Below are 16,598 nucleotides of genomic sequence, written 5' to 3' on the forward strand. Positions count from 1 at the left end.
AAGTAAATGATAATAAAGAGATTTATTTAAGCAAACATATATTGTATTTATATGAAGATAATTTCTTATCACTTCTGATATACAAGATTATGTCTTCAGTCTATTATGAAAGTTAGATATTATAGTTTATTGATCATATATTTCCGTATTGTTTTATAACATCCATTTTGTTTTTCCGCTTTAGAATTGTAAAAACGTTTTTATCTTTAGAACCCTTCAATTACATCTTTAAAAGTGATTAGGCGGAATTTTAAGTATTTAAGTGACTCATTCATTAAATACTCCAAGCAGTGCATTTTGCGAGTACAAAGACAATTAACAAATAGCTGAAGTGCTTTCTAAGTGTTAGCCTCAACTAATTGTTGCTAAGCTAGAATGACTAATACAAATTTCTCGCATGCATCCATCTATTAAAATGTTTTTGTTTGGAAAAAAAATACTTTTAAGAAAAACATTTTTATTAGAATAAATTAAATAAAATGAATAGCAACTGCAATTTCTACATAAACGAGGCGTTTCAGCTGACAATAAATGAACAATTAAGTTGCTTGAATCACAGCTACTAATAAGAGTGGTATCAAAGCACAACGAATTATATTCTCTGAAAAAATGTCTCAAATTCCCCAGAAATCAATTTGTGATATATTGAGTGTTCCAAAGAAAACGGCGACAAACAAATAATTTATTTTTGAAGATGTGCAGAACGTACTCGTACTTTGTATCGAAAATATAAGCTGCCAGCAGCTGCTGAAGAGAAAAAAAAAATAACAGGGACTACAATGCGCATATATGGTGGCAGACATTCCATATTACATAGTCGCCACAAGCCTACATACTCCAATGCCGAAGAAGACAAGGTTGCCTAAAAAATAATCTATAAAAATACAGAAAAGAAAATTATATTGAAAAAAAAAAACGTGATAAATTAATTAATATGTTAACAACTACTTAATAAATTTATAAATTTATAAATTTAATTTAATTAAATCAAGTAAATGGTTCTGCATATGTAGCGGGCACAGAACTACTGGAACCAACTGCCTGCTGTGAGTACAAAGTCTTTTCCCCTACGTACGTCGTGAATCTTTTAAGTTCTTTCCTCTATCTTCGGTTGACAAATTTGACAGTTCGTTGACATTGAATAAGTGGGTAGTGAGTTGCTGTGAGAAGCAGTTGAGCAGCGGGGAGTGAAACGCCATATTGTTCATTAACGCGTGATAAATATGCAACGCAACAGTGCTTATTTGTTATTAAATTATCAGCGAGAAAAATTTCAGCAGGCGAAGTGACATGCAATGTCATTGCTTTTTAATGTTTCCATCACCTTGAGGGATTTCTTTTGTCGTGTTCTTGAAAGGGATTCTTCACGCTTAACGTTAACATAGAAAGCTTAACCTGCCACTGCTATATATAGTTTAGCGAAAAGTGAAATATTTATTCCTTTTTTTTTCGAAAGTTTTTAAACATGCTTTGTTCCTAAGTATATTGGACTCTAAGGCAGTCAAGTAAGAGTATTTGTTTATAAAAACTATTAAAAACAAAGGAAAAGTTCTTATATTATGTTTATTTATCGTGAGATGAACAATGCTATTCAAATACAACATTTTATTCAACATTTCACCTTTACATTGCAATTTATTATATATATATATTTATGTTTATAATACACTTATAATGTGTATACTATCTCTCATTTATTTCGGGAGTTAATTAGTGAAATAATGAGCTTTAATAAAATTCGACTTTATTGAGCAAGGAATCCTAAAAGAGTCTTATTTGTAGAATGATTTATCTCTGGTCTCAAAACTTGATTCAGTTAGGCAGTCGACTTTCTACTGAAACCACATCTTTATTGCTCGATTATTGCTAACCCACAAATATATATAGTAATCATTGAATCAGAGTCAATAAGAAAGCGATTTCACCGATTTTTTTTATTGGTGCGATCATTTTATGGAATGATTTGTTTCGAGCATCACAATATTTTTAATTTGGGATTATTTTTAACAATAACTTCCTTTAAATTTACCAGTAGGAGTTACTGACATTTGCGTTTTCGATCGGTTGGTTGCCGTTTAAAACTGGACTATATTGATGGATGCATGGTACAAACATTGTCACATATCAAAGAAAAGCGTTTTTTACTACTGTGAAACTTCTTCAAACAGTATTATAACTCAAAAAAACTGCAGTTAACTTTGCATACTAAGTTTTATGGTCAAATATTCATGGAATATGATAACTATATATTCTAAAGTGTACACTCGACTAATTCTTAGTCTAACTTAGCCAATGAGTGATTATTAGTTCTTTTGTAATTCCAGCAGCAACCATATATACATCTCGAAGTTAAATATCATCGACACCTATGACTGTCGATCGCCATTTTTATCGAATTTTTACCATTCACAAGGAAGGGCGAATCCAAACGGAATAGAACCGCTGATAAATTGGTAAGAAATATATCACTACTTTAATTTTTTTTCTCACTCTTATGACAGTTCATCTAAATGTTCTACCTAATCTCATATCATCCTATTAGATATTCTTTCCCACCTTTTTTCGTTTTATGTTACTGATGATGTTTTGATGTTTTTCGCTAATCCGCTTTTATTCCTATTCCGCTTAAATTAATGACATTTTCGAATTTTTTGTTACTTTTGCTTCAGCACATTTATTGGCACACACTCTTCCTGTAAATTGCGTAGACATTGTTTGAAATTGCGGATATGCGGTTCACGTTATATCCACAAATCTTATTCAATGGCGATGATATTCTGCAAAGACTTGCCACATTTTTATTTGTTTGCTACTTTTTTTTCATATTCAAACATTCGCATGAGACTAATGACACTTGAGAAAAGTTATTATGACAACAGCAGTGATAACAATAGCTATGACGATAACCAGCTATAATATTGGTAGCGATAACAACAATAATAATGTCTGTAATTGTATATGAGAATATCTTCATGTGTATCGCATATCTCTCTTAAGGTTCGAAGCTCTAATGTAATTTTGTATGTAAGTTTTATGATTACAGGACGACTTTGCAAGCATATTTATCAGCGATTCAAGCACTTCCGAATTACAAATTTCGTATGTACAGCCAGATGTCTGTCTGTCTGTCTGTCTGCTTGTCTGGTTAAGTATCTCGTTGACAGTCGAAACGATAGTCTGTTGCATTTATGTTTATAGTTCTTAATGCATTACTCTGTGAATATGCATTAACATTTAGCAAAACATAAATGTGCGCCCATTTATTGTCTGCGTCTACTGCGACTGTTAATATCGCCCTTTTCGGTAATGACAGTGAAATTTTTGTTGTTGTTACTTACTTTTCCAATTTTCACATTTCTATACCCTACACTGTAAAAAATTATTTTCTTATTACGTGACAACACACATCGTAACATAGTGTAAAATATAGCAATTAATGAATAAATGCTATGTGAAATAGAAACGAATATCTTTAAAAATTACTCAAAAATGGAAAGTTATGTATGTATCCCAATTCTTCAGATATTTAAAAATCTGAAGATATAGAGGAAATACACTTCTTTAAAAATGTTTCATAAAACATTTTCAATATTGAGAAATTTCAGACAAATAAAAAATCTGTTGAACATGATGACATAAAACTATTTCAATATATGCTTCCTCACAAATTACAGCAAAAGATACATCCTTAATAACAACCTTCATATCCTCAACTCATCAATCCAAAAATTCTGGAAGATGAACCAAAACACGTAAAGATTGTTAGAAATCTTAACATATGTTCAAGTTAAATATGAATCATTCCTTCATGAGTAGCACAATAGATTTCATAGACCACAGCTCTGCAGTGACCAACTATACATTTGAGTTCATTTTGTTCAGACTAAAAATCAGTCAGTAGGACAATAGATTTCATAGACCACAGCTCTGCAGTGACCAATTATCCATCTGAGTTCATTTTGTTCAGACTAAAAGTCAGTCAGTATTTTAATTGTTGACCCGAATGAGCAATAGGCATAGCCTTAGGCATTTAGCAAGAGCCCAAGTTTATATTGAAATCTTTCAGGTACTTTTTTTGCCAAAAAAAAGTCCTGTGAAGAGAATCACGGCACTTTTAATCGCAAGAACATTAGTTGTTTCATTACCGTTGAATCTCTCATGACCAGTCATTTAGACAAGTGTTACTTTATTTGTTTGAATATGAGTTTGAATATGAAACTTTCAACACCAACCTTTATCAGAGATCAAGCAATACCAATAATTATTATACAGCTATATTATAACTAAAGATGCAGAAATTTATAACAATTATCTTGGGGATCACTTTCTCAAAGGCCTGACAGAGACAACGAACGCAAACTTATCGGATCTCTTTAACTTGATTTAGAAAACCGAATGGTTTAACAAGGATCATACATAAAGACAACTAAGGTTATCTTCGGCAACTCGCCACTCCCGGAAAAATCTTTGAGGGTATCACGATTGGCAATATATGCCTCCGACCCCTATACCAATAATTATGGAAATCAACTTCAGAAGGGCAACTTAAATAAAATACCACCAAACTAAAAATACATGAATATGACAATGCTTGTTACTAATACTAATAATATAATATCGGAGCTTTTCTAACAGATAGCTTACACCATTTCAAAAATATGTTAGTCATGATAAATATCCCACTCAAAATCAAGAACTCAATGCACAAATCAAGATGTCAAAATCCAGATCACACATCGGAAGTCCAGGATTATTATAATAGAGGTTTAGTGATTACCGAAATATCGCTATATAATAAATTTTAAGGGAGCAGATAGATATTTAGATAACCACACTATTTTTGTATAATTTTGATTAAGATTTCTATAGTAAAATTCTTTTAGAAATTTTATCACACTTTCTAACTTATGCAGCCCTAACACGACTTATACAAAAATAATATCTTTGGAGTATGCAGTATCTCATATCACATTTCTCAAATCCACTTAAGTCGTGCAAATATATGACTTCAGTTATTTGTAGATTATCACCCAGTCGTTTCAAATCGACTGTTTTAATTTAGTCTGAATTCCCGAATAATTTTTTTAGGAATTTTTGTCTGCATGCAAACATGCCCACTACCACCGCTGCCATACGATATATGCATCCATCCCAAAATTGAGGCGGCAATATTTTTTGGGTGGCTTGCCTTGCCTGTTTGCTTGATTCCATAGTATCTCTTCTTTGTGTTTGTTTTTAAATTTTTCATTTAAATTTGGCTATCGGCAGTCAGTCGTGGCTGTGTATTTCGCTGCACGATTCACTGAGCAAATGCATATATCTATAGCGGTTTTTCATTATACGAGTATCTTTAATTTGCTGCTTTTAGTGGATTATTACGATTATTGTTATTGTGCGCGCTATTCAATTTCCGTTTTATCGCAAAATGTTCAGTTCAATATACATAATTCGTTTAGTTTGATTGACAATGACGCGCCCTTATTTCGTATGTAGGTATGTCCAATAAACTTTGTTAATACAGTAAATATGAAAATAATTTATTTCTTCGATTTTGGAAAATTTATATGCATTAACTTTTTTTCAGAGTATATTATATTAATGTACAAAAAATTTTGTATACGTATTAGAATAACATATTTCTGGATATTTTTTTTATGTTTTTATCTCTTCGCAGTTTTTTTTTTTTGAGATACATATGTTGACTTTAGGTTAAAAATTTGACATATGAGTTTTTTTTTATAAATACATTTCGTTGCTTTTACAGTTTAAGATAAGAATTTAAATTTGGCAAATGTCAAAATATAAGCAGACGACAAAAATAAAACATAATAACACTGAAGTCCTGAAATCGTTGCCAGTTGAAAAAGTAAGTTGTTCATAAAAATCACTTCAGAATTTTTTAAATGATAATAGCAAATAAGAGGACATGCTAAACTCGAGTACTATAACAGCCAACATTATCAACAGCCTCACAAATAAACGTTTTCAATCATGTACTTACTATACTAGAAGTTTTTCCATATAAAAAAAAACAAAGAGATAGTATTTTGTACTATCTCTGAAAAGAGTCATCCAAGCCGACCTAAACAACCTTATAAACCTAACAAAATCTTTTGATAAGATTTCAGACATCCTTCGATATTTTACTTAATTTTACTATTATAAGTCAATATAATATATTGACTTTTTATTTACACATCTTTAAATCAGTTTTATAAAAATAATATGCTTACCTTTCTTTGGATCCATATTAAACTTTTTACGTCCAATAGACATCTGTTTATCTTTATTGGAATGTTTACAGTCTTCCGGCACATCAAGTGCTTCCATTTCAGAAACAACCTCACAAAGTTCATCTTTTATTTGCTGTAACATAGAAAACAGAGAAATTTGTTAGTAAAGTAAAAAAAAAATATATTAATGGAAAGGAACTACAGCATATGTAAAGCATTGTTGAGTTATATGCAAATGTTTCATATTTTATCATAATATCTCTTATATTTAATTTCTTAATATTAAAAAACCTAAAAAACTACTAAATTAAACTGAACAAAATTATTGGCACTCCTAATGTAAAAATTAAAAAACATTTAAAAATATAAGAACGGTAACAATTAATATTTAGTGCCCAAGCCATTTTATTTATTAACAGCTTCTAGTGGGTCAACTTTTGTGTGGTTTCTAGTCCAATATTTTGCCACTCTTCAACAGTGTCATCTTCCGTTCTGTCTCTGTTGTTATAATGGTGTTCTTTGGACGTCTATTCAATTCTTCCCACCAATGTTCAATGGGATTGAGATCTGGAGATTGGGGTGGATGCGATGTGTGTGTTTTGTATGATGCACGATGTTTAAGATCATTGTTATATTGGGAGCTAAACGTGGCTGGGCAACTTAAGTTTTCGACACTTTCTTTGACATTTGTCATGAGTATTCTAATTCAATTCTAATTCCAGAAATTAGAATTGGAGTTTGTAATACATATGTGAACGTATTTGCTGTTTTCTAACAAGTAAATGTTGTCATCATTTACGTCTTTTAATTTTTTAATAGCATAAAAAATAAAGCCCAAAATTTTGACAAAGTTTAGTTTCTAAAAGGAAAAAAACTAATTTTTAACTCAATCTAGAAAATTGAAGATTCAATATAAAAAAAACAGATCTAATAACAAAATAGATTAAAATCATTTAAATGTTGATTTAGGGTAAACTACTCATGTAGATTCTACTTAATATACATAATATGTACTTAATGTACGAACTTAGTTAAAGTAGAGCAGTATATAACAGAATTTCAGAAGCCATACATGTGCGAATATTATGTGACAATGTTCGTCCGTTAATAGTTGAGTCGTATAACTTGATGTGAAGTGAATTTTGTAATCAAACTGATATCACTGTAATGAGATATGCTCTAAAATAATCACATCAGCAGAGCGCAACAAAACAATTTGTCAACTAACTCAATTGTTTTAGATTTTTTATTAATTTTGCTATTTGTTCCCTTGCCTTTCTGTGCAGAGCATGGCTGAATTCTCAAATTAAATTGGATTTCATTTCAACACAACAGAACTAATTGCGTATTTGGATGGTGAGTTCTACTAAATGTGTGACGACGCCATTTAGTTTTGTTTCTTTTATGCTGAGGTTGTTTTCAGCAACTTTTGCTAGCAATATCGTAACATACTCAACCGGAAAATATCAATTATCAAAGTGAAACACCAGCAGCCAGCAATCAACTCAACTTAGCTCAAGTTACTAACTAAGAGTCGGTAATATGGCAATAGGAATAACTCATAAACACTCCAAGTATGAACATTGACGGAACCAACGTGGGCCTCCATTGTTCCACACGCTCAAGTATGCTAGCAACTTGAGCGGCTTCTTATTCTTGTCAATTTGGCATTTTAATGGAATTATGCAAATCTCACAAAAGTATTTTTATCGTAATTTCATTGTGACTGTTGTATTTTGATATTTCTAATTGAAATATTTTTATTCAAAAATTTTACAAATATATTATATAATAAAAATAAATTCAGAAGTAAGCATGACTTGTATTTGCACCGTACACGGTGGCATATGAGCGAGGTGAAGTTTTTAAATACAAGAAATACTGTCTGTTTGTTTTATTAAATGTCAGATAAAATTTTTACCCTAAGCCTAGTACTAACATATGTTATATTTCGTACGAAAAATGATATGAAACTAGCATTTGTAAAAATTTTGTAGAATAAACTTTTTCATAGAGTATTACGTCAATTTTTTATGCGAAATAGAGACTTTATCCAACACTAAAAATAATAGGGAAAACTACTTTAAACGGATTTTATATTCAAAAACACCATGAAATATAAAATATTATACTACCAAAAAACTATTATAAATTTAATAATTAAAATTATTATTATTATAATAATTATTATTATTATATTATTATTATTATATCATTATTATTATATTATTATTATTATATTATTATTATATTATTATTATTATTACTATTACTATTACATTATTATTATTATTATTATTACATTATTATTATTATAATTTTATTATTATTATATTATAATTATTATTACATTATTATTATAATTTTATTATTATTATTATATAATTATTTTTATTATTTAATTATTGTTATTATATTATTATTATTATATTATTATTATTATTATTATATTATTATATTATTATTATTATATTATTATTATTATAATAATAAATTATTATAAATTAAAACAAACAATCACAAATAGTTAAATTAAAAAATAAAACAAATCCAATATAGTAATGAAAAAACATGAAATTAAATATTAAAATAATAAATAATATGAAATAAATATTAGAAAAAAATGAATAGAGTAATAAGATTTTAAATAAATTGTTATTACGACCAATATTCGATACGTTTTTTTTCAATATTAGTGGGCATATGTCATTAATTTAACACATAAAATTCTAAAAAATTTTTTTAAATAAAAAATTACACTTATAAATTTGTATTAAATATTTAATTATATTTTAATTTTTATAAAAAATTATTTATATTACAAATATTACGGTCTACATCGTAGACCATCTTCAGTGTACAATAATAAACAAAAAGAGTAAGGGTATTTACAAATTTACAAACAAATTTATTAAATTTGATAAATTTAATAAATACTCGAATTAATATAGTAAAACTTACTGAAACCGATTTTACGGCTAATAAAAATTATATATGCCTATACGAAAAAGTAATGAAGGAAAATATAAAATTGGAAAATGACGCCTTCCCACGAGTAGTAAATCACCATTATACGATATTTAAAAAAAATACTTAAGACTTAAATAAAAAAATATAGAAAAATAAAGTAGTTGAAATAATATATGTAAGAAGATATATTTTTGAAAAAAAAAAAAAAAAAATATTAAAAAAGTTTAATAAAATCGTGAGAACTTAATATAAAAAGATATATATGAAAAGTGAAATAAATTAAATGTACATTATACATGTACTTATTTGCTATATATCACAGATAAAGAATTTTGTTATGAATATCATATACGAGCAAAGTCCTAATAAACTAAATATTTCAATTAAAGACTATATATTCATATTAGAATTATAATTATATAAAAAACACAATCAAATGAAATATTGATTAATATTGAAATTGTAGTTGAAATTACTTTTTGTTTAATCAAAATTATTACAGTGGTTATAATGATACACAATAACATATTTTATATAGAATTATAAATTAAAAAATATGCTTAAAAAAATATTATAAAACTTATTCATATAAATGTTATAATTATAAATCTAAAATCAATAGTTAAAAATATTTTATATACTATTGAAAATATATATATTAACTATAATATTTATTGAACCTAATTTTTTTTCACTATTATTTACAATAAAAACAAATATTTATTAAATTTTCTGCAAAAGGTGAATACCCCAGAGTATTACGTATGCACATGAAACCCACTGTTCGCAATTATATGAATGGATAATGGGCGTCGTGTACTCGTATTTTAAGTAATTAATTAAGCAATTAAAGTCAATAAACAAGTCTCAAAACAATTAACGAAATTGTATTTGTACTAACTATAATCAAATAAAATAAAATGGCAAAACCAAATGTAAATTAAGGGGGCGAAGAGCAATGATACCTCCTAATAGAGAAATCAAAATTTTGGCAATATTTTTAGTTTTCTGAATCATAACCAAAATATAATTTTTGTTGTTGTTTTACTTTTATTAAAAAGAAAATTTTAATTCAAAAAATATAAATAATAATAATATTACATTGAGAGAGAAATTAAACGTATCATATGTGAAACATAAACATTTTTAGCAACATTTCGGAGTAATAACTTTTGTTAGTATATGCAATTGATATGTTTATATAACTCATTCATTAATATAAAAAAATTGTGATATAATAATTATAGATATTAATTAATTTTTTTCGGAGTAATGAATATAATAATATTCGGAGTAATAAAAAAAGTTAATTAATGAAAAAAAAAAACAATATTTAAATATTTTTTATCTATTTTAATAATGCTTTTATTATATAGATTATTATTTTTATAATAATAAGAACAAGTTTAGTAGTTTATTTTTCTCATTTTCTATAAATTTTCGGAGTAATTAATAAATAAAAAGTACGCTCCATAAGATTTTAAGATATGTGTAAAGTCATCGATTATTTGCATCAATTATTATTTTGTTTTATTGATCATCACTAGTTGTCCGAGATAAAACATGTGTTTTCGGAATCGTTAAAACTTTTTTAACATTAACTGAACAGTGAACTTTAAAATCGTTTATGATTTGATACTGGATATAAGAATAGTTTATTTTTTTAATGTAGTATTTGTCTCTTAGAAAAACTATAGAACAGAATAATTCTTCTGAATTATGAGACTTACTATATTCAAACTAAACCTAAATTGAAAATTCTATATTTTTAGAAATGTGTATTCAACGCTGGTTGTTTTGATTTATTATATAAAATAGATAATATTGTTTTTATTGATCTTAAATTTATTATATAATTCTACAAGAAATCCAATTACCTGTTACAAAATATAAATACAAATCTAGTATAATATATTATCTATAACAATTCGGTTGTAATTAGCGAATTGCGTTAAAAATAATTCAAACTTTAATAAATGGCATTTATAACAATACACGGCATTATGCGATTTAAGCCTTACCTTGTATGTATTACTATAATATATAATATAATAATATAAAATATAATAAGATATTATATAATAATATATAATATAATAATAAACAATATAATAATATATAATGTAATAATATATAATATAATATTATATAACGTAATAATATATAATATAATAATATATAATATAATAATATATAACGTAGTAATATACAATATAATAATATATAATAACTTCGTTCGGAATTATTGACATTTTAAAAATTAATGGTTCGTTTTCGTTTTTAATAGTTTTATATATAATAATTTTTTTGATTTCATTGATGAAAAAGTTTGATTTCATTTTTTTAAAAATTTGAAATATTATTGCAAGGTCTTAATAATAATAAAATCTTCGTAATAATAATGTTAATAATCTAACCAATTCAAGCTAATACTTCTATCAAATTTTAAGTGTATTTCTGAATATTCTGTATTTATAATCTTTAAGAAAGATTAGGAGTTTCTAAATGCCGCATTAGTTTGGTTGTTGAGATACCAGACTTCAAACTTTTAAACTAATTATATTGATTACACTGAGAAAATATTGTACAAGTTCTTTTAGGAAGAACTGGAATTAGATTAGATTTTAAAAGAGTTAGGAAATTGTTACCACGTCACTGCATCCTTTGAGGATTATTGTGACACACCCACTTTAATTGTCCAGTGAGAAACCCTCTGATAAGTCGGATGCCACAACTGTTAACCATTAGTAGCTTCCTAGTTCTGGCTTTTGTTCGATTCAGAATGAATTCTTTAGCTTGTCTGCAGGCAATTTTCAGCCAATCATTAATTTCAAGTTTGAAAAAGGTCCATAAAGTTTTTTTGGTACTGGTACTCGTAAACTCAGTTGATTACACAAACGACTATGAGCAGCAAATCTACTTGTTGGTGTTTTTTGATATAAATATTTACAGCTTTAAAAAGCCCATTGTCAAAAGAAGTTCAGAAGAGTATTCATATATTTTATTAATTGTAACACATTTTTACTACAATTAGTAATTAATATTGATTTAAAAAAAATTTATAAACAACATAATATGAATTATTTTTGGTATTAAGTTTTTTATATAATTAAGATCACGTTATAACAAAAAGGCTATTGTTCACAATATCAATTATAATCAAAATAAGGGTATTAATTATTAATTTTTTTTAATGATCACATTTCTTTCCCATAAAAAGACGAGTAGCAACAATAGATAAATTTCTTAATTACTAAATGCACACATAAACGGCAGAAACATTCAATTATGGGAATCAAACCAAATAATAACAGAGAAAATATGAAGAAAAAACTGAATAAATTTACATAATCTGAGCTCACACATTTGTTACACAAAAATTCTAAAAATATATTGAATACATCATCAACAACTACCTCATCATCAGCAACAGCATCTACGAATGTTGCATGTTCATATGCAACTGAGTTAATTATTTACTTGCCACTACCCATGGCGGAACGGTAGAGTCGAGAGAGAAATAAAATTGTAAAGCATCAATTTTAATTTAATATCGCAGATAACTCATCTTAGAAATATTTTAGCTATTAGATAAACATTTGAGGAAATGCTACAAAATTAAAAATATATTGAAAATCCAATATCCAATCACTAGAGAACAGGTTCTAAGCTCACTGCCAAACCATACTTGACTCACTGCCTCGGCCTCGGCCTCGCACAGTTACGGCTAATTAAGTGCTCCGAACATACTTCACCGGACAGACTTTGGTCGAAGAAAAACACGGCAAAAGCATGGTTCAGTTTAGCTAAACCTCAAATAAAGTGGCTTGGCTAGAATCACAATTCAAAACAAAAGGCGCCAATTTTTAATCTCTTGAAATATTCATAAAAATTCTAATGACGTCTTTTTCATAACATTTTAAGTTCGCTTGAGCTTGTACGAGTATTTATAATCGGAACCTGTTTCGATATCCATGGAATTAAAATCAGTGAAACCAAATTAAGGTAATTGATCAAAAATGTACCGCTTTGATATGAGATACCAGTAAAAATAATGAAAGCACTTCGACTGTTTAGCTTACATGTTTCGGAATACCGGTTTTGGGTTTAATGGAGAAGAATACATAATTAAAATCATTAAAAGTTATCAAAACGAAACAAATCAAAATGTAAACAAAAAAGGAAAAAATAAAATTTATAAATTTTACACATAATAATATATTTACTTATTCATTATAGTTGCAATTCAAAATGATATTGTCATATCTTCGGAATACTTTACATTTTTCAACATATGTTTATAAAAGACCTTAAAAACAAGTATATGGTGGGATCATGTCAGGCGAAACAGTGTTCGCAAATACTGGGAAGTGTTACAGGCGATATTACATTGACTACGAAAAACTATAGTAAGCAAAGGTCTTAAAAATAAAGAAAAGAAGAGAAAATTTTTTTTTTTGATAAACTCAAGTGTCAGAGCTGTTTTACAAACTTCTATGCTTCGAATTTGCAATCTTTTCAGCATATTTTTTTGTAAATTCCGTTACCACAAAAATCTAACAGAAATATGTCTATATATTACAGATTTTTTAAAGCTATTGCAAAATATTACGTATTTTACTAGTCTATAATCTTAACACTAAACAGTAAGGCCGCATTTTTGTCACTTGATCGGCGCTAGTCAATATTAGTACTATTCATATTATTTGGACATTTAAAGAACCGAAGTTCTCCGATTATTCGATTAATCGGATTTCAAGGAAATCTCCGAAGTTGAAAAAAAAATCAGATTTTTTGTAAATCCGGAGCCTTCGAATATTTGTATATGCGATTATTATTCGTAGTATATTCAATTCTATATTCTAATGTAACTCACAAGAGTAAAGTGACAGCACCAAGTTTTTTGTCGCTAGCTTGCACCGGGTCTTATACTATATATATTGTATAGCAAAATTTTAAAATAATATCATATTCTACGATTATATCATAATTATTAAAAATATTGTATATTACCTTATTCCGCATTATTACCGTATTCTGTGCAATATTATTACGGTTTAATTGAATGACGTTCTTGCAGACTTCACAAAGTTCATAATTATTATTATTACCGCTCACGTTCCCAACACCAACGTAGCTGTTATTAGTAGTATTTTTGCTATCGTAAATATTGACATCATTATGTCTACTACTTTTTGAATTATGTTGACTTGAATTACGTTCATTTTCACTTTGTGATGTTGAACTGTCATCAATAAAACGAAATTCAACACCTTCACCGGCTACAGCTTCTAGCGTAGTGCCGGTAGTGTGTGGACTATATGAAGCACAACTATCGGCATCATCACCATCATGACGCTCTTCATCGTTATCGTCCAACACACAACCAAGACTATTCGAGCGTGTCTTCTTTTCTAATGGAGGTCGTCGTCGTGATATCACTTCACCTTTCTCATTAAGTAGCAATTCAATGGGTCTGGAAATGATAAGCGTGCGTGTAGTTGTTGTAGTTGTAGTACGTTTTAATTCGGACTTCTTATTTAGTACAATTGTATTAGTTTCTACACTAGGTAAACGCATGATCTTAAAATCTCTACTAACGTCAGTGGATATAACAGTTTTTGAACTTAATGTGGAAGTAGTCGGTGTGGTTGGTATGGAACTAGTTGTACTTGTGGCAGTGTTTGACGGTATTTGATAAACAGCTACACTAGTATATGGTGACGTTGCTGTAGGCGCTGTAGGTGTATCTAGTGAAGGCGAGAAATTTGGCGAGTTTGGCATTTTTGGAGTAGTTGGAGAATTTATAGAATTTGGAGAATTTGGCTGTGTTAATTGAATTTCAGTAGGTGACGGTGGCGTGTGTGAACGTGATTCTTGTGCCAGCACATTACAGCAACAACGCGAGCATAGCTGCGATACACGACGACCCGTTACAAGACCACGTCGATCATCATCATCATACTGTAAGCTATCAGTAGATGCAACACCTGTCGCAATTCTACTCGCTGATGTAGCTGTTGTATTCCGCCTTTTTTCAAGATGACTCGGTGTTGTTGAGGATTTTTTATTTGTCACATGCAATGCTGCATTGGGTGCAATATAAAAGGTACTATTCGAGCTGAGGTCAATGCAACTACGCTGAAATTGTTTATCTGCAGTATGAAGATTAGCTGCTGATTTCTTGTTCTTCGGTTGACGACGTAGTGATGAGAACCAGTTTGAGACACTTGAAACACTCGGTCGTTTTTGTTGCAGCGAAGCCATATTTGTGGTTAAATAATGATGTATAGGCACACAGTACGAATACAGCAATTATGGTTTGAGATTTATGTTAAAGTTAGGATATTTAATATAAAAAAAAATTTTTTTTTTTTGATAAATTTTTTTTTTTGTTACACTTGTATTAAATTTTTTATAGTTGTCAGTTTTTACATACAAAACTTTAATTGTACATTTCCTTTAGAAACTTGTTCTTGTAATTATTATTTTATTTCTTTTATTTTTCAGTTTTTTATTTTCTGAATAGCACTTTTTTTTGTATTTATTTCTTATTAAAGTAGAGTTTAGTTCGAAACTTGTTTATTCTTTTTGGTTTATCGGATCATATTTATACTTGGTTATACACGTTATTATTTAGGATTTCTGTAGTGCACATCTGTAAATAGTACCAAGCAGGCATTTAGAAATTGTAATTCGTTGACTTGTTGCATGTGGCGACAAAAACACATTAAAGTGAATGCCGCCACTGCTCATTACAAAATGTAATACGATAAAAAGTCTATAAGTATGTAAGCGAAAAAAAGAAATGCTATCTTTTAAGCGTTTACATAACCAACAACAACAACAACAACAATTGATCTAAAATTGCCGACAGCTTCAACAACCCATTAAAAATTTAAAATGCAAGCGATATAAATGTCTCAGACCATCGCTCACTCTAATAGATTCAGTTCCTGAACAAAGGTTTAATGAAAATCACTTGCAGTTGCAGTGCCACCAGCAATAAACAAAAACAAAAACAAAAACAAAAACAATAACAAAAACCGAAAAGCGAAAAGCTGAACAAAGGCGTTAGCAGACGAGAGACACTAAATTAGATTAGATGTCCTAGCCGTGCCATTTGCAGTTTCATTGGTCAGGTCAAGTCATAAAATAAATTATGCTTACATTAATGCGTCGTACTACTACAATATTTCCTTAGCGCAGATGCATTGCATTGCATTGCGTTCAATGTACGCTTTATGCGCTCTACTTCCGTAGAGCAGATACATTAAGTAACTAACCAGTAAACCAGTAAACTAGCACAAAACAAAGCCGCTTATACTATATGCAAGGATTATAACTTTTTCTAAGCAGGATAAAACAAAGAATGTAAACAATGTTTTTATTTGT

At 28.4% G+C, this 16,598-nt stretch overlaps 1 protein-coding gene across 2 annotated transcripts in view; it reads right to left on the reverse strand.

Annotated features, from left to right (window-relative positions):
* LOC119687848 (cytohesin-1) overlaps window positions 1–16,598 on the reverse strand; it is a 112,334-nt gene that overhangs the window by 17,448 nt on the left and 78,288 nt on the right. Inside the window, exons 1-2 of one of the 2 annotated variants that reach the window (XM_038102363.1) lie at window positions 14,217–15,585; window positions 6,234–6,366 (exon numbers count right to left, since the gene is read on the reverse strand). In XM_038102363.1, coding sequence (XP_037958291.1) covers window positions 6,234–6,366; window positions 14,217–15,470 — 1,387 coding nt within the window. In that variant the 5' untranslated portion in view covers window positions 15,471–15,585. Of the gene's footprint in view, window positions 1–6,233; window positions 6,367–14,216; window positions 15,586–16,598 lie in introns of those variants that run through there. The other variant, XM_038102364.1, reaches the window with a different exon arrangement.

This window comes from Teleopsis dalmanni, chromosome X (assembly GCF_002237135.1).
Source record: "Teleopsis dalmanni isolate 2A chromosome X, ASM223713v2, whole genome shotgun sequence".
NCBI classification, from domain to species: Eukaryota; Metazoa; Arthropoda; class Insecta; order Diptera; family Diopsidae; genus Teleopsis; species Teleopsis dalmanni.